We start from the raw sequence: 23,128 nt of genomic DNA, 5'->3' as shown, positions 1-23,128 counted from the left end.
TTTTTTTCACATGATGGCATGCAGGAGGAAATCAAGGTCTCAGAGGGTGAAACCCATGGATGTTTGAGTTTGGGTTTGGTTTTTGAGAGAAATAGAGCTTGATACTAAACTCTGTGGTGTTGCAGCCTCTCTCCCCTACCTGGCCTGTCCTATTGGCATCTCTGCAGGTCACTGGATGGGGACAGGGGGAATAAGAGGCACAAGGCAAACTCTGAAGGAGCTGGAGGGCTTTGTCCTGTCCTTTGCAGGATGCCTGAGATGGAGGTGATCCCATGAGCCAGATGCCCTCACCTGCCCTTGCTGGAGAGCACAGCCCATGGAGATACAAAGGTGATGGTTCTGGTGGTCAGCAGAGGTGGTAATTCCTCCCTGGAGCCCACTGATTTCGGAGTATGTTCCTATATAAAATTGCTGTTTCCTGTAGAAATATTCCCCCTGCCTCCCATGCTGCCAAAGGAGTGACTGTATTACCTGAACCTCTGCTGTGGAGTGAGGAATGTTTGAGTTCCCTCCTGATCTTCTCACACTCACTGCACAAAGTGCAAGAGCAGCTTTATTTGGGTGAGTGCTCTGTGTTAACCTCTCACAGCAATGTTAGATACACCTGCTACAAAATGTGTTTAAACAAACATCAGTGGCTCTGCAAGAAACCTGACACAGCCCTGCCACTGAGGTTTAGCTGTATCAACACCAGGATAAAAAGGAAAGTTAAACAAACAACAAAAAAGGGATGTATCTGAAATTCCTTCATAGATGGGCTGCAGCCCAGTTAGCTGGAGCTTTGTGGAAAATGAGTTGTGCAGCAGAAAGCCATGGGATGAAGCGCTGTGGTTTTAGGATCGTGTTGCAGGAAGTTTTTAAGCAGATGAAGTTGCTTTGATGGTGCCTTTTCAGGAAAAAGGTGTTCTCCAGCCTCCATCAGAGCTTGCAGTCTCTGTCCCTTCTTCATGCTGAGTTACTGGCCTTTTTTTTATCCCCTTTTCTTCCCCCACTATCCTGTACCCACAGGGGTGAAAGCATGGCTGGGCTTTATTCTGCTGCTCTCAGCCGGGCTGAGAAACATGAAAAGATTCATTACACCACGAGGATCCTGAAGACCACAAACTATTTAATGAGTAGTTAAAAACCTCAAACTGTGAAGCAAAAAACTTTAATTCCCCTTCTTTTTAGTGAGACAGCCTAAGCCTGTAAGAAGGAGAACTTCTGTCCCTTCCAAAATTCATGTTGTTTTTGTTTTTTTTTTTCATGAGCAGTGGATATTTTTTAGAATCTATATGAATATTTCACCTTGACTCCTCAGCAGTTACTGGTGGCCCTGCATTCCTCTGCTTCATCCACCTGCAGATGTCTCCTCTCTGGGTGTTTCACACTCCAAACAAAGGGAGCAGCCATCTCTAGCACAGGAACTCTCAGGAGTTTAACATCTCTAATGTGCTATAGCACTCAGCATGCTGCCCAGGTTTTTAATTACATCATGGTGATTAGCAGTCCAGAAAATCACTTGAAACCAATTAAATAATATGCACCTAACTGAAGGCTGCTGCAGGCTCTGGAGGCTGCTTCAGAGCAGTCACAGTTGATAGGGTTTTAAACAGGTCCTCTCCCCTTCCCTGTTAATTATTTACCTACTTCATTATTTTCCAGCTCTAACAGTAATTGTTTTTTATGGGTTTAGTAAAGCTGCTCTCATTAGTGGTAGCAGTAAAACTTTCTCCTGTATGTACTCCTCCCACGTCTGGGTTGAGACCCTAAAGTGAGCTGTGGCTTTTCTGACCCCTGAATCACTGCCTGTGATTTTAATGCTCTCATGCAGAGGTACCACAGGTTCTGCTGCCCAACTTCCCCTGGAGTAAATCAGCCCTACAGCCAATCTGGCCTTGGAAAGGAGCAGCAGCTGATGATACACTTGAGGTCATCATCACTATCAAATATCCAAACCTCTCCAGGAGCAGGCAATGGGATTGAGAAGGACTGAGAGCAAAAGGTGCTTTTCTCCTCCAATTTTTTTTTCAATATGTAAATACTTTTGCATGAAAAAAGGTCCCTCCAGGGGGTTGGAGGCTCCGCCCCAGGCTTAGAGGCTCCGCCCTCAGTTTGGAGGCTCCGCCCCCAGGTTTGGGGGCTCTGACCTTGGTTTGGAGGCTCCACCAGCCCCTGCACTGGGGGGGTTCCAGGGCAGCCTCAGGGGTCCTTGGGGACTTGGGGACAGACAGTGCCTTCATCACCAGGAGTGCCTCAAGAGGGTACAGGAAGGATCCTGAGAAGGCTCTGGGACACAACCAACAGCTCTGGGGGATTGCTGAGGGGAATAAAGCGTTTTTGTAGAGTGCAGTGTTGCACGCGCTCCACCCAGCCCCATTTCTGCTCCACAGGAGGGCCAGGGGTGCACTGAAGGGTCAGGAGATGTCTGTGTGTGAGACAAATCAGACAGGATTTATGTATGGAAACACTTGTCAGGCTTTGGATGGGAGTCCCTGTCCCTGCCCTGGAAGCATTAAAGAAACGACTGGATGTGGCACTCAGTGCTCTGGTTGAATTGACAAGGTGATGATCGGTCAAAGGTTGGACTCGATGATCTTGGGGGTCTTTCCAAACTTAATGATTCTGTGATCTAGAGTGGTCTGAGGACACCCACTGGGCAGATGGAGGAGTCCTGTGGTCAGACTGTGCCTGAGGAGCCTCTCCTGGCCCCAGGAAGGGCAGACTGTGGGCTTCTGTGTAATGTGAGGGTCAAGAAAAGGCTCCTAATGGTGTGAGGGGGCTGATAGAGGGGTGCTGCAGGGACCGGGGGGAAAGCTGGGGCCAGTTTCCCCTCCAGCACCTCAATGCACATTTGATGTGCCCTAGAGGCCCCAGTTTGCCCCAGTCCTACAGTACCTGCACCAGCTGTGGCTGCTCAGCCACACAAGAGGACAACAGCTCCCAGCATGATGAGTACCACAGCCCTTAGAGCTTTGTCCTGGTGGTTGCCATCCTCTCCCCATCACTCCTACAGAGAGGTCAGGCTCTGCAGTATCCTGAAAGGAATGGGATGTCCTGAAGGCACATCAGAGTGTCCAAACACAGGGCTCTGGGATGCACTGCAGGGGATGGATCACCGGGGATGTCCCCAGGGGACCTGAGGGTATGGTGGGGTCTGGAGACACCCTGAGAGGACCCAGGTACCCAGAGCTATGCCAGGCCTGTGCTCTGGGGGACACCCTTACCTTCCCTGCCTGGCTGGTGGGTCACTGGGACCCGTTGCTGGGGACAGATCCCATGTCAACAAGTGTTCACCTGTTGCTAGAGGCAAGTGCTGTGTCACAGTGGGGCCCTTTGTGACATGTGTGGTCAGCATGGCTACTGCCCACAGTGGATGGTGACAGGCAAGAGCCTGGAACTGACAAGGAGCTCCCGAGTGCAGCCCATGTCTTGCCCCACCACCCCTGGCAGCCCCGTGGGGCTGAAGTGTTTTGCCAAAGCTTCCCACAACACCACCCCGATACCCATCCCAGGATCCCCCATATTGTCTGTCCTACAGGATGGAGGAGAAGCCCCCTGCTGCCCCCAGGGAGGCCTGGGAGGAGACCTCTTCCCAGGGGAGCCAGGGGAGTGGCTGTTCACAGCCCGTCTCCTTCTACGACAAAACCACGTTGCAGCCACTGCAGCTTGGTGAGCCAGGGGCCCTGTGGGGCTGGGCAGGGCTGGGCCACCAGCACACCCTACATGATGCCAGGATTGTGTTTTCCTGACAAAGTGACAACAGCCGTCCTGGGGGACAGCCACAATGTCACCTGAATGCCAGGACAGCTCGGGGCTGGACACCACCCCCAGCACAGCCTCTCTCAAGAAAGAAACAGAACAGAGGGGCTCCAGGGCATGGGCAGTGAGAAGCAGTGGGACTCTGGACCTTTCCTGTCCATATCTCAGCATGTTCCTCAGCCCAGGGCATGAGGACCTTCCCAGCTCCAGCAGAGCAGCTCCTCTGCCCATCACCTCCAGCCACGAGCTGCTCAGGAAAAAGGCTGTGCCTTTTTGGGATGTGGGCATGGGGCTGGGTGGAGGGTAGGTCTCCTTGGCTCTCTCCTGTAGCCAGAGCCTCTGCAGCTCTCCCTGCTCTCCCCCTCTGGCAGATGCCAGCTGGTTGCCCATATACGCAGTATCAGAGGACGCTGTGGATTTCATCATGGCCTTTGTCAGCAGCCTTGACAAGGTAACTGTGGCCAGCTGGACAGTGGCTGTGCTGGGTTGTGGAGGGGTGCTGGCTGGGCAGAGCTGCCTTTCTCACAGGGCACTGCATCCCCAGTGCTCCACTGGCTGTGTCCACCCTCCCACACTCCCTGTTTGTGTCTCTGTCCCCTGGCTGCCAGGACACACACAAGTTCACGTTTCTGAAGAGCACCTACGTCCTGTGCAAAACTGCCTTGAAAAGTGACTTGACTCAGGGCCTGGATTTATTCTGCCAATCATGTGAAGTGGTGGAGAATATCATGGTGAGGAGACACCTGGTGTTGTGGGGATTGGGACAGGCAGCCCTGGCACTGGCACCCTGTAGGGACAGTGCTGGGGTGGGTCAGGGACTGGAGGCACTGCCAGTCCCATCCTGGTTGTGTTTTGCAGGACCTCCTGGAGAAGGAGCCCAGGGACCGTATGACCTCACAGATCCGGTATCTCGCCATGATTACCATCGAGGAATTATGGTGGGCCCCCTGCCCCAGAGCTCTGAGGCCACCTGCACAAGGCCTCAGGGGCTGCTCCCAGCACCAGTGTCCAACTGTCCCTCCTCTGTCCTTGCAGCTTGGTGGAGAATGTGCTGGAGGGAAAAACCAGAAACCTCCTCTCTGCATGTTTCTCAAGTGTCTTCTTGCTTCCCTCAGAAAGGGAAATGTCATACCAGAGCATGACCCTCTACACCAAGGTAAGAGCTGGGTGAGCTCCAGGAGCCTCCAGTCCCTCTGGGCTGCCCCCTGGTCATCCTGTCCTGCCCCATGACCAGAGATGTGAGGCAGGCTGAAGTCTTGGTGTTGCTTTCCCACCCTTGTGGCTCTGTGCCCTTCCAACATGAGCCTGGCTGCTCTGTCCCCAGCAGTTTGTGTGTCTCCATGTCTCTCCTGGGCAGTTCAGGTGTCCTCCTCAGGCACTGAGAGTTCAGCTCAGTCTCCTGGGTGTGAGAGAAAGAACAGCAGAATGACAGGCAGTGCTCTCTGTGGTGTTTGCAGACCTTGAAAGCCATGGACACAATGCTGATGACAGTGGTGCTCAGCTTTCCTATCTCCAGTGTCAGCAAGGAGCTGCAGGACATCTTTGAGGTATGGCACAAGCAGAGTGGGGGTCCCAGGGCTGTTCCTCACCCCAGAGGGGAGGCGTTGCCCAGTCCAGTGCTGAGCAGGCAGAGTGTGGTGTGGGGAGGGTGTTCACCTCCCCTGAAGAAGCAGAGGCTGGCACCAGGCTCCTCTGAAGCACAGTGGCTGCAGCGGGCCCACCTGCCTGGCCAAAAGGTTGTCCTGGGACCTTTGTCCAGGCCTGTGAGGGATCCCAGGATCAGGGTCCCTACTGCAGGCTTTGTGTGAGGTTAGAGGAGGCTGTGAGCGGTGGTACAAATCTGGCCCAGGAGCAGAGCTGTATTTGCTCTTGGTGCTCACCATAGCTTCTCTCATCCCAGATGCTGCTGGCCTTTGCCAGATCCGAGAGAGAAGTTGTGCAGGAGAGGGCTGTGGGGAGGATTGGTGTCCTCACCAGTTTGCTGTCCAACTATTCCACTCTGAAGGTAAAGACCAGGCACCCTCCAGCCCGCCCAGGCTGCCCTCCCTGCCACTCTCCATGCCAGGGCTGGGCATGGGCAGGAATGTGCCCAGCTGGTTGCCCCAAGAGATGGGGCCATAGAGCCCTGCAAAACCCAGATTCACCAGGAATCCAGCACTGGGCACACTCTGGGTACAGGAATTTGACACCAATTTCCTTCTCTTAGCCCTTCTTTTCATGCCTCCCTCACCCAGGCCTCTGTCAGCTTTGGAAGAGAGAGTTCTGAACCTGTCTGCCTTGGAGACATCTCAGTCCCACTCATGGGAAGGCTGGTGGGACGGCTCATTATTTTCCGATATTCCAAGGAGCAAATAAGCTATACAGCTTTCCACGCCCTTTTTTCCCTAGCTGAATTCCTTTGTAAGTAAAAAAGCAAGAGCAGCTGTGGCCTTCATCCCTGTGCACACAGACTTTTCTTGACAGATCTGCTTCTTGACCTCCTTTGCCCCTCCCCAGCTGCTTCCCATAGCATCCCAGTTGTCACTACTGCAGAAGCTGAGTGCTCACCTCCAGTCCAGGATCTGTTTGTTTCTGCTCTCCTTCCCCCTCATCCTTTCAGGACCTTGAACCCCATTGGCTTGTGGCCTCCACAGCCAAAGCTCCAATTGACTCCCAGGTCCCAAAGCTGAGTCTTCACCATTGGAGAAGAGCAGATCCACCACCCTGGCTGGTGCTTCTTGCCTATAGCCAGAAGCTATTCCTGATGCCCTCCAGAAATCCCCACTGATTCTGTCCTGCTGTCTTGCAAGCAGATGTCAGGGTGGTGTGATGACCTTGCTGGCAAAGCAGCTCTGTCTTACTGACTCTTCTGTGTTTGCTCTGCTCTTTAGACAAGTCAAGGCCAAGGGATGAGTTAGACCAACTCTCTTGGGAAGTTGCGACCACCTCCTCGCTTTGTTCCCTGAGCACCAGAGACTGTACCCAGGTAATGATCCCCCTCCTTGCTGGGACTCTTTGTCTGTGGCATCAGCAGGGCACTTGTGTGAGCAAAGGGGCCCAGAATCAGTGGGGCTGGTGGGGCCTCACTGCCCTGGCAAGAAGGTTCCTGCCATCCCTGGGCAGGGACAACACATGGGCTGCACTCTGGTGTCCTGGCATCAGCTCCAGCCCTAGAAGGAGCTCCAGCCCTCCTGGCCCCCAGCAAGCCCCTGGTTGTCTGTAGGACCAGCAGCCCTTGCCCATGAGCCCTCCTCCCTGATGTGCAGGGCCCTCTCCCCTCCCCTTCTCCCACACAGGGACTGCAGGCACTGCTGCCACCTTTCCTGTAGGGTCTGCTGCCAGCACTGCCAGGAACCTCTGCCCGGCCAAGCAGGGCCAGCACCATCAGGGATAGCACCATCAGGGCACTCAGTGGCATGTCTTCCTTCCTTCCTGCTCTAGGCCTTTGGAAGATACCTCAACTCTAATGAGAGGACAGACGTCATCCTTGAGGCCATCGAGGCAATGAGAGATGACAGCATCCTTGACAAGGAGGTGCCCAGCAGCATGCTAGATGTGATCATAGGTGACCCAGACTTCTGGCTGGCAGATGTAAGTGCCTTGGGGCTGGATTGTCCTGATCTTCAGCCCTGTCAGGCCTTGTTCCTCCCTCCAACCCTTCCTCACAAAGCCTGACTTGGGCACCTGAAGCTGTCTGAAGGCAGCAGAGAGGAATGGGAAGGGCAGCTGAGGACATGGCTGCACTTCAGTGGCAGGACCATCCTCACCTGTATCCTCTCCAGGTGCCCAAGGTAGTGAACTCCATCCTTGAAAACCTGCCCTGCATCACCACGGAGTCAGGCTGTAGGAAAGTGGAGTCACTGTTTCTCCGGCTGACCAACGAGTACACCTCGGCAGTGGTCATCGGCCTGTGTGAGGCGGCTCTCCAAGGAGACAGGTACTGGCCCTGACCATCTCAAGGGCTTGCTCCATGTGGGGAGAGGGACTCTGAGACTCTGTGGCTGCCAGATCCAAGGAATGCTGCAGGACATCCCGCAGAGCCAGGCTCTCCATCCCACAAACCTTTCCAGCTCTCTGGTGCATTGGCCATGCCTGCAGCAGCCAAAGCCAACCAAGCCGGTCCAGAGCCAGCTTGGAGCTCTCAGCCCTGAAGAGGACTGCCCCTCAGCCCTGTCCTGCCTCCTGCAGGGCCCTGGGGACCCCCAGCACGGGCTCTGCTCTGTGGGGCTGGTCCTGGCACTGTGGCTGAGGCAGCCCCCTGGCTTCCAGCACTGTGCAGGAGCTGTGCAACACTCTGTCCTTTGCACCTACAATTTTGGACAAGGTCATCACGGAGTTTGCAACCTTGCTCCTGAGCCAGTGGTGCAACCCTCCCAGAGAAGGCACCCACGCCTTTCACAGAACTGTGAGTTACCAGAAAAGGCCCCAACCCCTTTCTGTGAGCCATCTGCCAGCACCTCGTGGCTGTGTTTGTTTCCTCCAGTCGTCCTTGGGGGAGATTGACTGGGAGGACTTTGATAACGAGCCCAACATCTGGAGGGATCAGGGACATCCTGATGTGGTGACGGCATTCCTGATGCTGGAAGTCCTTGTTGGGCTGTCGGAGAGAGCTGAGATGGTGAGCAGGGTGGTATTGGGACAGCCAGGGGCTGGGGCTGAGTGCGAGGCAATGGCTTGGTTTGGGCTGAGAGTCAGGATGTGGGGTGACTGCTCCAAAAACCCTCCCTGCTGTGGTGGGGCCTTGGGGTGGCTGCCCTGGGAGGTGTCCAGACATAGCCTTGTCAGAAAATGGAAACTCTTCTTCATAAAGGCAAAAAAAATTGAAGCCTTCCTGCCAAGCATGATGAAGATACTGGAAGTTGGCAGTGAAGATGAAAAGCTGAAGATGGTTGTGATCTTCCAAAATGTCCTGGGTCACCTGAAGAAGTCAAAGACCAGCTCCATCGCTGTGGCACTGGTGGGGAAGATCCTGCCCCTCTTTGACTCGGTGAGGCTGATGTGGGAGACTGAGCCCTGCAGAGGGGCACTGCCCCACAGCTCTGCCCTGAAAGCAGCTCTCAGAGCAGGCTCAGCCCTCCGGGAATGGATTCTGGGCTTTGCAGCCAAATCTGCTCGCGCCCGCCCTGCAATCTGAGCCCAGAGCATCGCCCTGACAACAGGCACGGGCACGGAGTTCCCAAAGCTCACCTTTCCTCCTTCCCAGCAGGACTGCAGCCAGCTGCGAGAGCTGTCTCTCTGTCTGCTCAGTGACCTGCTGAGGTCCGTGGTGACCAGGGATGAGAGGAAGATGAGGAGGGAGGTGCGGAGGGCGCTGATCCCGCTCCTCTTCCGTTTGAATGACCGGTACCCCAGCGTGGCCAAGGTGTGGGTTTGAAGGCTGAGCACTGATACGGGGGGACTGACACCTCCCAGGGATTGTGGGCACTGGGGCAAGGGCTGCTGGCATTGGGCTGGGCTCCCCCCAGTGCAGCCCCTGGGAAGGGTCTGTGTGGAACCAGCACGAGCAGGGGTGGACAGGGTGGCTTGGCCATTTCAACACCTGTCCTGCCTCTCCAGCCAGGCTTGGCAGCAGCTCGTGGACACTGAGGCAGCACCCAAGGCCTGAACGTGTGTTCTTCAGAAGCCCAGAGGCTTCTCAGCTTCCCCACAAGTGTCGGAGGCCAGGGCTTCAAGCCTTAGTCAGTCACCCAGGGCTGTCCCCAAGAGACTCCAAGACATTCAGGCTAGGACAAGTCACAACTTCCTAAGGGTGGGATCACCACAGGAATAAAGCAAAAAGGTCTCTTTCCCCAGGCCCTGGTGCCACCTCTGAGCTAATGCTGTTCTTCAGGCTTCCAGGGAAGCCCTATTTGCTGCTGCAGAGCTTCTCAAATGGAAGCAGCTCAAGCACCTGCTGCAGAAAGAGCGGATGTGGGAGCTCGGAGAATGCTTGGTAAGGACAAGCCACAGAGCCCAGGCTGGGTGAGGGCTGTCCCTGCGCTGTGTCTGTCCCCATGGGAGCCCAGGGGAGCAGAGGCTGCTCTGAGTGCTGCTGGCAGGGCTGGGCAGGACTTGGAGGACCTTGTTCCTGTCCTTGAGAACAGAGCCCCAGAGGCTCCTCTCCAGGCCCCTTGCTGCATCCAGCAGCAGGGAGGGCTCAGCAATGAGGGGTACTGGCAGGAGGGACATCTCCAGCCAACTGGGGGGCTCTGTGGCAAGCCTGGAGACATCCCTGGTGCTCCCTGCAGCTGATGAAGAGGAGGAGCAGGGCTGAAGACTACATGCAACAGAGCCTGCCCTACCTGAGGGACTCTCAGTCCTCCGTGCGCCTGGCGGCCGTCAGGTTCATCGGTGAGTCCCAGCCCTGGCCCCTTCTGGGCCAGCCTGGCCATGTCCCTGCACTGCACTGGCAGCAGCCCTGTGGCCACCCCAACCACTCTGTGCAGAGCCTCAGCCTTCCTCTGCCCCCTGCCACAGCCTGGGCTTGGTGGTCACCTCTCTCAGTCCCACTCCCTGTGGCCACCTCTCTCAGTCCCACTCTTTGTGGTCACCTCACTCAGTCCCACTCCCTGTGGTCACCTCTCTCAGTCCCACTCCCTGTGGCCACCTCTCTCAGTCCCACTCTCTGTGGCCACTCGCTCAGTCCCACTCCCCGTGGTCACCTCACTCAGTCCCACTCCCCGTGGCTGCTGGTGGCCCCTGGGCCAGCCCTGAGCAGTGGGAGGGTGGCAGGGCTGGGGTCACCCTGCTGGGAGCACTCTGGGAGCAGGGAATGATGCAGTTCTGTGCCCAGGGATCGCCACGAGGCACATGAGGGACCACGACTTGGAGACTCAGGCTCATATCCTCAGTGGTGAGTGGCTCTGTGGGGAACCCGGAGGGGCTCTGGAGGGACACGGTTTCATCTTGGCTCTGCTTCTTTTGGTGACAGCCCTTCAGCCCCTGGAGACAGACAGGGACATCTCAGTCAGTTCCCTGGCAGCCCACACGGGCCTGCTCCTGAGATCCCCGCGGGAGCGGCGGCGGTCGTGGACCATTCTGCAGGTGCTGTGCTGCCGGTGCCGGTGAGCTCAGCACAGCTGCAGCTTTCTGTGCATTAATAAAGGTGGAGAAACACACCCAGCCCGTGGAATCCCTCACATGTGTAGTGCCCTGAGTGTGCTGAGCAGACTGTGTCCTTCCCGCGGTGGGATGTTTCCTCCTCACACCCCTGCCATCCCAAAATGCCCCAATTGGCCCCAAATTGCAGTCACAGGGCTCCAGATTTTGTGCTGAGGCCTCAAATTGCTCCCTTGCTCTCCCAAAATGTTCCCATGGACCTTGAATTGTCCCTGCAGAGCCCCACAGTGCCCTTGGCAGACTCCAGATTCCATTCCATGTATTCCCAAATGCCCCACCAAGTCCTGGAGTGCAGCTGTGGGCCCCAAATGGGCTCTGGCAGCCCCACCAGGTGTGGGATCATGAGGGAATGTGCATCCCTGAGTGAACCTCAGTGGGTCCCAGAGCTCCCTGGGCAGTGTCAGGGGCTCGAAGCTGGACATGAGTGAAGCACTCTGGTGTGAATCTTTGTTTTCCACCCAAACCAGCTTCCCCCACACACTCCAGGGAAAGTCTCCGGCTCCCCCCCAAACATCCTGAACAGTGAGGAGGTGATGCCATCCCCAGGCGCCGGGAAAAACAGCACCAGGGTTTGAAGAGAGAGCAGGAAATGGGGCACCTCGGGGAGGAACCAGTGAGCCCTGCTCTGGTTTTTTTAGGGGGCCAGAACGTGTGCAGGCTGCGGAGTTTGGGGTCTTTTCACCAGTGCTGCTGTTACCGAAAGTAAAGTCTCCCTCTAACACTGCCCTTGAGTGTTAGAGAGTAAGGCATTGCTTTATTATTGGCCAAGAGAGGTGGCTGACAAATTCTGGCCTCCACATTGATGACAATACAGGATTTTCCAATTATTTCCCCTTAAAAAAAAAATAAATTAATGCTCATTGTTTCTAGGTCACATAATTTGCTTAATTAAGTTGTATTCTATCCTCTACTGGTTATTGATTTTTCACTCTTCATGCTACTTTGCAACACATTTTTTCATCCTTTAATCCTCTTTTTCTTGGATGGGGAGTCGCCACCTTTCCAGGCCTTCTTCTCCTGTATATTTCTTGATGATTGTTTTCCCTTGCTCTGCCTCAGCTCTCCTATAAGTGAGTTGTCATGCTTTGTAGTTTAATATTAAATCTGACTTTAGCTCATACCCTTGCCAGTGATTTTTTAAAGTGATCTCGACTCTCTGGTTCATAGCACCGAGGTGAGGGGCAGCACTGGGGGTGTCAGGGACCGCTCTGCTCCCGGCTGGTCAGTCCAGGGGTCCCTGGCAGGTCCCCAGCCCCTGGCAGAGCCTTGCTGTCCCTCTCCTGCAGAGCAGGATGGCCATCAAGTGGCTGGTGCTGGGACTGGCACAGGAGCTTTTTATCCCAGACTGCTCTAGGAGAGCAGGAAAAATCCCAGTCCTGTTCTGGAGTGTCAGACCAGCGAAGGGCTGCTTCTACCCCAATCACTGGGCCAAACTCAGATTAATAGCTGAGGGTTCATTTGGTTTTTCCTCTCCTGTGCTTGCCCAGGAAAGCTGCTGCTCCAGGGGCAAAGCAAAGAGAGAACAATCCCTGCCCTGAGCATGTTGCCTGCTCTGGAGATCAGCTGTGCTGGAGCTGAGCTGCTAGGGATTTCCATCAGCTCAAATGATTGATTCATATCTATCTATCTATCTATCTATCTATCTATCTATCTATCTATCTCTATGTATATCTATCTATATAATTGGGGGAAAACCTTAACAATATTTGCTTGATATTATTAATTTCTTTCATTTCTTTCTTCATTCTTTTCTTGCCCTGTCCCATGTTTTTCTGTTGGGATCTGTGCCTTGGTGCCCTGTCTGGGCAGTGGCCTGACCAGTGAACCTTGTCATTCCCCTCTGTTTGCCTGCAAAAGTGTTTTTCATTTTAATGGCACTTTAAAGTTGAGCCTTGTCCACCATGCTCTGCAACGAGAACAAAGTGACTTGTGTAAAGCTTTTATGCTGGACAGGTTTATTCTCCCGAATATTTTCACCAGAACAATTTCATGTTTTGGGGGTTTTCTAAGCGTTGCTGTTTATTCAGGCCAACCACAGGCAGAACAGGAAGGAAGCTTCAGGAAGAGCATGATTGCCCTTCCTAAGGCAATCATGCCTCCAACAGCAGCCCACAAACATTTCTGTCAGTGGCTTTGGAGCAGATGCTGGGCTGCTGCATGGAGCAGGCTGATGTCTGGCTGCTCTGGGGAAGCAATAGGCTTTGAGTATGCTGTTTACATGTGGTAGTAACATGACCTACAACCAGGTTTCCATCTTCAAGCTGAGGATCTTCTCCAGAAGAAGACACTTCTTATACCACAGGTTGAAGGGCTGGAAGGCACAAAGACACTGAGCAAGTTGCTGGCTGGAGTTTGGATTGCACAGACACAGGGGAGCTGCAGCTCAGGCTCCTCAGAGCCTCTGGACTGTGAAACCTCTCAGTGAGTGCAGCAGGGGAATGGAAGGCTGGGGATGGGGGGAAAGGCTGCAAAACAGCAGCTGGAGGAAGAAAATCCACTTGTGGCACAATCTGGGGCCACACAGCTTCTCTCTGTTCCGTCCTGGCTAAGGGGTGAGATCCCAGGCTGAGGCTGTGGCTGCTCTGTGCTCGGGATCAGACACTGAGCACTGAAGTGGCACAGAAGCATTGCAGGGACAAGGGTGAGGCTGGGAGGTGGGAGATGAGCTCAGGGGACAGCCCTCAGGTGGATGTGTAGGTGATAGCTGCCACTGAAGAGACGCTTGGTATTAGTCCAATTAATACCATGAATTAGTGCGGGCATTTAATGGAAATGCAGCACAGGTTTGTGTTGGACAGTGCATGATTTGAGGCAGAAAAAGCCTTAATGAACAACTTCTGTGATTTCTTTTGTACTGACACTTCCTATCTGCTGAGTATTTAGCCTTTCTCCCAGAGGAAATGTGTGACTTCCCCAGGGAACACCATCTCTGGCTCTGGTAGGATTGCTTCCTCATGTGAGGTTCAGAGGACATTGTCCCTTTCTGCTGCTTTTGGTTTGTTTGAAGTAAGTTGTACTGATTTCAAGGTTGTTAAATATAGAAACAAAAGACTAAGCAAAGTAATTTTTAATTAGCACAGTTCTGTATCTACTGTGATCCTGTGATGGGACTGGGACTGCTACTGTGACACACAGACCAGGTAGGAGCTTTCTCCCAAACCCTGCATGCAAACACCATTTCACCAAATTCCTTTTCACATTTTGGACCCTTTTGAAAAAAAGGATAAAAGGAATTGATCCCTTGCAAGCATATTTGTGGAAAAGGAATTAAAAACTATCTTGTGTCCAGGTATTTTTGTCTACAAATGTTTTTACAGCCCACCTAGCCCTGCTTCAAAACATTCTGGAACTGCAGGAAAACCAGCTGGAACTGCAGGAAAAATTTCAGTGCCTGGATTTGTGTAAATAAAAGAAATTCTTTTTCTGTAAATAAGCAGAGTGTGAGTGATCTTCTGCCCTTCTGGAGTGAGGTAGAAAGAGGTCAAGGAGAACTGAAAAAGAGAATAGACAGCTCCACCTGGGAATAAGCTTTTGAGTAGCTGGTTTGGATCTGAGTTGAAAGTGGCTGCTCTGTGTCTTTCCTAGGTCTGTATCTTAGATATTGAACACTGAGATTGCAAATCCATTATCTGGATGTTGGAGAACCAGCCTGGCACAATCCCCTGAGTTTTCCAGCGAGATGATCTGTGCTTCTCTGACAGCAATACTGGTGCTGCTGGAATGATGGTTTGTGGCTTGGGAGATTTGGGAAGGAGATGGATGTGGCTGATGGCTTGGGGTGAGGAAAAAAAGGAGTGGGAGGGTTTGAAAGTGAGGTTCTAGTGATGGTTGAAGTCCAAAGCCACAGCTTTGCTCCTGCTCTGCCTGAATTAGGTGTTTGGATCTGGGACATGAGCATATTATGGTTCTCAGGCTCTGGGCTGTCTCTACAAAGAATAGAAATGGTCCCATGTGGGGACCTGCTCAGCAGCTCTGATGTCTCAGGAGTGGGAAGCTTTATTTTAGTCCTTCAGCTAACTTGTTTCTCAGCTTTGGAAGTGTTGCTGCTTCTGTTTATATTAAAGAAACTTCTGTTGTGACAAAAATGTTGTCAAGGGCACTTACTCCTTGGAAAGGAAAACACAAACTTTGTCTATCCTTTCTCCAAAACAATCAATTTACAGACTCTCTCTGGGAATGTCAGGCACTGTACAGACACCCTAGGCTCTTGATGAATGTTGATATTGGTTTTTTATGAATTTATTATCTTACTCTGCAGGAAACAGACATTTGTCTATTTAATTTTGTTCTGGAAAAGAAGAAATAAGTGATAAAATAGAAACAGCAGAATGAGGGTCCTGTTTTTCTTTGCTAGAGGGACTCACCTGCTTTGGTTTTCCTTTCCCTGTTGTCACCTCATGTTATCAATCACCAGGGGAAATCTGACAGGGGTCTCACACTTGGTGAGTAAATTATTCCTGTGAGCTGGCTACCAAAAGCTGCAGAGAGCCACAGGACCTCTGCTGGTCCTGAAGGAGTGTCTGCTCCACCCTGGTGACAATGACACCTTCTGGTGCTAATCTGGTCTCAGAAGAAGCATTGTTTCCCGCCAGGATGAGGAATACAGACCCACAGGCTGCAATGCTTGGGCTCTGAAGGCATTGTGAGGCTGCAGTTGGTTCTAATTGACACAGATTTTGCAATATTTGGATTTATTCTCTTGCCAGCCCCTGGGAGGCATATACATGTCCTGACCCTCTGCCCAAGGCTGTATGATTAATAAATGATCTCTGTGAGGTGGCAGAGCACCAGGCACATATTTGGCAGGCAGGGCTCTGCCATGGCTTCTCTGCCACCCCAGGGAAGCTGATGTTCTGTCTGTGCCTGGACACAGAACCCTGAACTGGATTTGCTCCAATCAGTTTATTGTTTTCTATGGGAAAAGAGACCACAGTTTAACCTTTAAAAAACCCCAAACCAAATCCCACACTAAGGGAGTTTGATGCTTTGCCCTCCAGGCTTTTCCAGGCTTGCAGGAAATCAGCTGTTGGAGAGCAACACTAAAAAATAACCTGCAAGTGGGAGCACAGAGTTCTCAAAGGATCACCCTGCTAGGGGTGCTTGACCCTAAAGTTACTCTAAATTGGACAGAGATGGACTTGATGGGTGGACTGTAAGTTGGATAAGAAAGTGGTTGGATGGTCACTTCCACAGGGCTGTGGCCAATGGCTCAGAGTCCCAATGGACATCAGTGACCAGTGGTGTCCCTTAGAGGGACTATTTCATATCTTCATTAAAGATATGGATGAAGGGATAGATAATATTTTCCAAAGCACATATCATGTCTCTTGTCTGCCTGGTGAGTGGGAACTGTTGGTGGAGCTCTTTCCAGGGCTTTTTGAAGCAGCTCCATCTCCACTGCCCTCCCTCTACGATTGGTTTTGAGTCACAGCCCCCAGCTCAGCCTCTCTCCGTGTGACAGTGACACATGGGCTAATCCAGGCCAGGACTCCTCTGGGGTCTGGCACATGGTAGGGTGTTGAGCTCCTGAAGTTTTCCTTCTCTGCTGTAATTACTGCTGGAATTCTGGGGCAGAGATGCCCAGATTGGGAGTTGCTTTTAGAAGGTGACCTTTCAGACTTAAAAAGCTTCAGTGCATTTGCTGTTAGGGTTGTTAATGAGTTTTTCTCTTAGAGAAGGAGTTTGTGCTTGGTCATAAACATAATTTTAAAGTAATAAACAAAATATTGGAAGCAGAAGTTTTTGAAGGGTATATCAGTTCTGCAACAGGATGGTAATTGTAGATTAGTTTGGACTCTCTGAGAATAAACATCCACTGTAGAGCTTTTGTCCTCCCAGGAGTCAGCACAATAGAAGGAAATGGAAGTTTAAGAAGTGTGAGTTAAATGGCTGGAGACTGAAGAGACAAAATGAATACTCTAAACATGTGTGAGAGAAATCTGAAACTCAACTCTGAATGAACAGCAGTGACTTCTCCCTCAGCTGTCCTGAGGGTTTCATCTTGCACAATCAACCTCTACCTTTCTTTCTTCTTATCTATGGGACTGGGAGGCCACTGGGAGCAGATCCAGCCCAGGAACTTTCCTCCCAGTTTCTCTTCCTGGAGCTCCAGTAGTGGAGAGGTGACAGGTCCAAGGCTTTTTATAGGAAAACAGCCTAATTCCCCAACATAATAGAACAAAAGGAAAGCGTCTCTTGAAAATTCAGGGAGCTGCATTCTCCCATGCACTTTTAGAGATCTTATCACATCATGTCAAACATGTTTTCTCACTATTTTATGATGTCAACACGATTGATTCATCTCTTCTTTTATTATTTTAACATTATTGACATCAACAAGCTGTGTTGATGCTACGGTTATGTCCTCTATCTATCTGTCATGTCATCTATTGCATGGGTTTCCTATTTCATTGCTAGAACAACAATCAGCTTCCTCAGCACAGATCTGAGCTCTCCCAGGTGAGGCTACGTGCCTGAAAACAGGCACTGAACATTTTGGAGCAGATAGGTTTTTTTGGCTGCTTGATTTTTAATTTTTTTTCTCTCCCCCAGCCCTCCAATAAAAATGGAAATCTTTCAGCAAAAGAAAACAGTGATATTTCTTTGTTGCACTGGCCAGTTTGAGCTGTTGCAGAACAGTTCTGTGTCCATCTACAGTCTCACGTAACTTTCTCAAGAAAAGACCAAGTGCTTTTCATCCTGGGAACTTTAATCCTTTGCAACTGTGCTCCAGTTTGTGATGTGCTCACCTCTGGATTGGTTCTCAGCAGTTGTAAAAGGATGATTTCCTGATCACCTGAAGGCAGTGCTTGGTGCCACTGTCCACCCCTACAGGTCTGCATGAGTTTGGTTCCCTTTGCATGGGGCAATAGGTCACAGACTGGTGAGAAAAAGTTGTATTATTCCTGGGTGGAGTAGGGGAATGTTTAGCATAGAAAAGGATGAGAATGTCTTGTTATGAAACATTTTCCTAGATCTTTCCTTCCTTGGAGCATCTGTGTAAAAGCAGATCTTGTTTGGGGATGTCTGCAGCACGTCAGAGTTGTGCAAATGGAAGGGAAGGTGTAAAGAAACCCTGAGGAGAACTGAGCTTGATCTGATATAAACTCATAGCCTTTCTGGGAATTAAGCTAAAGGAAATGTGGGGTGTGAGATGCTGACATAGCTCCTGACTGAATGTCTCTTGCCAGTGTTTTGCTGCAGTTTTGTGTTAAAAGTTTCAATGATTTGGATTTGAAGCAGCATTGTGTTGAAATAAACACAATGTGCATGTGATTTGGATGTTTCACAAGTATTTTTAATTACTCAATTACACTTATGTGTGTTTATGGCTGGAAAAATCCAGATACAGTGGCTCTTGGTTAACTCATTCTGCTCCATCCATAATCCTCAAAAAACTCAGAGCTGTTTGGATTCAGCACCTACTGCCTCACCTGTTTCATCCAATCTCCCTCATACTCTTCTGAGCAGAAAAAGAAGTTAAAACTCCAGGCCCACTTATATTTGTGTTTATTTCAGAGACAAAGAACATCTTGACTTGACACTTGTGGAGGGAGAGCCAGCTCTGCTGGCCTGGGCTGGATCCCAACATCCCATCTCCAAGGGTGACCAACAACCTGCAGGTAGCTGGAATTCCCTTGGGATGGACCTGCTGGACAGGAAGGTGCTGGACACTCCCTGAGCTGGAGTTCACATCAGAGCCAAAGTGTTGAAGATCCCTGGTTGCTGGACCTTCCTCCCATGGATCTGTCTAATCCCAAATGTTTCTGGGCTGGCACCTGGTCCTCGAGCAAAGGGCCCTTCTCTTGATCACACAAAGGACAATGATGGCTTTTGTGAACCCCACTTTGTCGTCCTGCAAGGACAGGGGAGGTGACATTCCTTGTTTCTCAGGGTCATTTATATCTTCATGGCCATCTCTTGCACATCTTTGTTGTCCCCTGTGCCCTTGCTCCTGCAGCCTGTATTTCCCACATTGCCTGTTTCCCACATTCAGGTATTTTTCAGATCCAGTTTATATTATTGCAGAATGAGCTAATTTATATTGTTGGAGTATGAACTAATGCAATGTGGATATGCTGTGGCTTTAGTTGTTCTGATCTCTGTTTCCTTCCTAATACTTCCTGATGTTCTGTTTCGCTTTGACAAGACAAGAGGAAATGGCCTCAAACCGTACCAGGGGATGTTTAATTTGGACATCTGGAAGAATTATATCACTGAACAGGCTGCCAGGGTTTGGGAGGTGGTGGAGTCATATCCCTGGAGGTGTCCAAGGAATTCAGTGCTCTGGGCTGGCTGACAAGGTGGGCATTGGGCACAGGCTGGACTCGATGATCCAGGTCTTTTCCAACTGAAATGATTCCAGGATTCCATGATAACTGCAGTGGCACTGAGCTACTTTTGGCACATGTGCCATAATCCTGATGTCTCTGCCTGAAGAACTGATTGTGAGTTCACTGCTGTGGTGGTCATACACTGAGCTGATTGACCACACTTCCTCAATTCACTTCTCTTAAGGAAAAACTCCCTTCCTGTTTGTGCCTTCACATCTGAATAATGAATTTTCTACCACGTTAATAGAAGGAAAAACCCCAGTAAAGGCTGCTGTATATCTATATCAGTTTCTAAATGGGAATGAAAATGTGAAAGGCTTCATTTGTCCCCCAATTCAGTTTGTACAATTCCTGCTGGATAAGCAGTCTTGGGGAATAATGGAGCTGTGAGCTGCCAGGGTTGTACTGCCTGAAGTCATGTTTCTCTCTGAAACAGATCTGCTCTGTGTTGCACAACTGACAGGGCTTCAACTGCAAAATGTTTGCAGTAAGGAGGAATATCCGTGGTGCATCAATCAATGAGCATTCAGAGGTCTGCAGCCTGCCAGCATCTGGCTCATGGAAGAAAAATATCTCTAGAGAAGACTGAAAGCCAGTGTTGGAGGAAATGGTGTGAGTCCTCAGAAAGCAACAGTTACATCAAATGGAGTTGGAAAAATTAATAGAATTGTGCCCTAGGCAAGAGTCAGGCTTTGGGAGGAAAGAGTCAGTTTAGAACAACTAGAATTTGTCTGGATAAACAGCTTCAAGTCATCTTTGTGTTGGGTGGGAAAGAGAAGCTATGCTCAGATAAGGAAGCCCTTGGTTGCAAACCAAAAAACCCACGGATGTTTCAGAAATGGTGTTGCCATCTGCAAGATCCTTTTACACCATGAGCTGAAATTGCTCCATAGCTGGAAAGGAGACCTCAAGAGCCGCATGGTCCAGGTGGGAGGGTTAGGAGTGAACACAGCAGAGAGGGAAACACAGAGCTGCAAAGAGAATTTCTTCTTGGTTTTATTGCCTTGCCTCAAGCAGAGGAACCCATGAGCCTTGCTGCAGTGTCTGTAGGGGAATTGCACTGCAGAGGACTCACAACTGCCCTGCATTGTTGGGTGTTCCCCACGCGATTCTCCATCTGCTACAGCCACCAAAGGCCTTGGGCTGCAGTGACGTCAACACCTTCTGTCTCCTCAGTGTGCAGGAAATACAATGAAGTCACAGGCTTGTGATTAAATATCCCTTTTGGAAAAGGAAAAAGGATTCAAAATCTCCAGATTCCTGGTCTGATGCAATTTGTAGACTTGGGGAGCACAAGACAGGCCCAGTGGTGTCAGACAGGTCAAGGTGTCAGATATCAATAGCATTAGACCCTATGAATGTTTACCCTTTGGAACACACACATGGAAAGTGACACACTGGTTCTTCCTTTCCAGCTGGAAGCAGTAATTTATCTCAGGCCGGGATGAAAGTCCCCCATGTCACAGAGCTCTCATGTGAGATAGGAGATAGATGAAAATTCCCTGGTCTCTCATGCCAGGGCTGAAATAATTTCCTCCAAGAAAAATATCTGCATCACAAACCAAACTTATAAGTAGCCAAATTAAGAGCAGTGGAATTACGTGCAAAGCCTGAATCATACAAGGCAGAATACTGAAGGAGATAACTTTCCACTGTTAATTACTTTTCCCTCTACCATAACTTTCCACTGTTAATTGCTTTTCACTCTAACCTGACCATCTGTGTATGTTCTTCTCTGGTTTTGCACAGGGCAGTAGACTGTAACATGGGAACAGTCTGTTTCAGCCTCACAAGATCTTGCAAACTTCTCTTCTGCTGTCTGTGATGCTGAGATTGCCTTTTGCTGCTCCCGCTGCATTTTGCAGACTTTAATTCCCACTGGAAGATTTGCTTGGTGCTGCTGAGCAGCACACTTGGCTTTTTGTTAGCCTGCAGTAGGACACCTGCAAGGGAATACAGGTGTAAAAACTCCTGGGTTTTGTGTTGGGAGAAATGATTTAACAACTTATTTCAAACTGAACTCCTGGGGCTGTGGCTTTGGCTTCTGAGCTGTTGCTGGGAGGTCTGTAGTGCTGGGACTAGGACTGAATATCAGAGACAACAGGATTAAAACTCTCTATGGCGTCTTGAGCTGGTTTCCCTCGTTTGCTATTTGAGCAGTGCTCCCTCCCCTCAGCCAGCAATCTGCTCCCTGGATTTTACCAGATGTGTCTGGGAAAGATGTCTCCTGTCATGTTTGTTGCCTTTTGGATTTTGTTATTCTCTGGGCAACACCTGGATTTAAATATGAGCTGCCCTGACATACCAAGGAACATGTCAGATAGGTCATTGTCAAGTTTTCAGTTGTGCTCTTTGCTTCAGGGCAATAACAGAACTGTTTGTGTCTACAGAAGTAGACATGCTCTGCAATTCCTTTCGTTCAGTTTTGAGACAGGAATGCCCAAATCCATAGAATCTGTAACCTGTAGATGGAGACATGAATATGAACAAGTTTCTTGGCTTCTAGAAAGAAGGTGACTGAGGAGGCAGTGAAGTACCTGTCAGGCACACTGGCCTAGGAGCAAGCTGGAGCACTTAGTAGCTCTCCTGGTGGCAGCTTTCCCTCTAAATCCCAAAGGTGTTTTTGCTAAGGGAGGATAAACTGGAATACAGGAAGGGCAGGATGTTCCACATCACACTGAGTGATCCTCTTGAAGCTGGGATGTGCCATTGGGTGATCTCACCTTTTAGGCTTGCAGGCCTCTTGGGTGTTGCAGACTCAAAAAATTAACACACAACCATATGCAAATATACAAGGCTGCCAAGCCTTCACTGTCCAATAAATGGTCTCAAGGGAATTTGTAGCAGATTATTTCCAGGATATGGACTGGAGGAAGGGAATAAGACTAAAATATGTGGCCTGAGCTGGTGTTGCCAGTTCCAAGAGCTGCTGCTGCTGTTCCTCTTCTGAGAAACATGTTCTTTCCCTGATGAAACACTGATGGAGACAGCTTGACAGCTTAAAGCTGATTTTGCCCTTCTTGAGCATTTCCCCTTGCGAGAGGAAGATCCCATCCTGCTGCTGCAGGCAGCGCTGTGTTTGCTTGGCCTCTGGCAGGGCAGGGATGTGCAGAACAGCAGTGACTTTTAGCTGGCTGATGGTGAATGAATCCCTTTGTACTGGGGTTAAAAGGACTGCAACACTGTTTTCTCAGACCTGTGAATCTTTTGGTGAGATCCAGTCTCTTACAGAAACCGGGTTCTAAAAACCAATAAATGGGGTTCTAAAAACCAATTAATCTGAAGTTGGGGTATCAGTCGTTTGGAGCTGTCTCCTCCTGTGCCCCATCCTGTCTCACATTGTAGAGGCGTCTGCTTTGGAGAACTGAAATGATTTGCTCATTGCTTTTTCTCCCACAGGCAGCTGCTCGTGACTCACTTCAAGCGGGAAGTGCTTTCAATTATGCTCCCAAATGTACTACCTTCAACTTTTCCAGAGACTGAAAAATTACCTCTAGGCCATTTTTGTGTGTGATATCAGTGCATTAGCTATTTTTATGAGCTGATGCAGGTTGTGGCAGCAATACATTTGCATTTGGGTCATCCCTGTGGTAGTTGGCTGGGGTTCAGCTCTGGCGTGGCTGCATGGATCACGTCCAGTCGTGGGACAGTGGTAAAGCAATGAAAACAACTCGTGCTCTGCACTAAACCTTATTTGTCCAGTTCAGAATACAACAAATAGATGAAGGAGGATGAGGCTGGTTGCAAATATTCCTCAGCAGTGACTTTTCCAAGGAGTGCTCAAATTAGGCTATTGACTGTCATAGGCTCTAAAAAAGCAGAGAAATTAAATTTCCCTCTTGTCAGAGAGAGCAGGTTGGTGGAAGTAGGAACAAGGCTGGGCCTGGAAATAAAATCACAGAATTGAGTGGGCAGGGTGCAGGTTGGAAACGGGTGAGTTGAGGATAGCCAAGACACAGCTACTGTTGCAGGGCACG

The 23,128-nt window shown here is 50.5% G+C and overlaps 1 protein-coding gene and 1 long non-coding RNA gene across 2 annotated transcripts; both read left to right on the top strand.

Moving 5' to 3' along the window:
- Positions 1-3,521: 3,521 nt before the first annotated feature.
- Positions 3,522-10,767, top strand: LOC310916841 (uncharacterized protein; the record flags this gene model as incomplete). The annotated part of the gene is made up of 19 exons (XM_083874710.1): positions 3,522-3,651; positions 4,113-4,192; positions 4,350-4,472; positions 4,600-4,679; positions 4,777-4,897; positions 5,199-5,288; positions 5,642-5,746; positions 5,976-6,141; positions 6,612-6,706; positions 7,162-7,311; positions 7,503-7,657; positions 7,990-8,125; positions 8,204-8,338; positions 8,531-8,707; positions 8,927-9,082; positions 9,551-9,652; positions 9,948-10,050; positions 10,493-10,552; positions 10,631-10,767. The coding sequence occupies 19 exons, from the start codon at positions 3,522-3,524 to the stop codon at positions 10,765-10,767; spliced, it is 2,301 nt and encodes a 766-aa protein (XP_083730836.1).
- A 1,969-nt stretch (positions 10,768-12,736) lies between these two features.
- On the top strand, positions 12,737-19,572 carry LOC310916642. The gene is made up of 3 exons (XR_014591330.1): positions 12,737-13,239; positions 13,899-13,958; positions 18,337-19,572. It is a non-coding gene; the product is annotated as an uncharacterized lncRNA (long non-coding RNA).
- The last annotated feature ends 3,556 nt before the right edge of the window (positions 19,573-23,128 follow it).

This window comes from Zosterops lateralis (genome assembly GCF_965231275.1).
Source record: "Zosterops lateralis genome assembly, chromosome: 18".
Taxonomy (NCBI): Eukaryota; Metazoa; Chordata; class Aves; order Passeriformes; family Zosteropidae; genus Zosterops; species Zosterops lateralis.
Note: the sequence above shows the minus strand (reverse complement) of the source record. Positions and strands in the feature narration are given on the sequence as shown.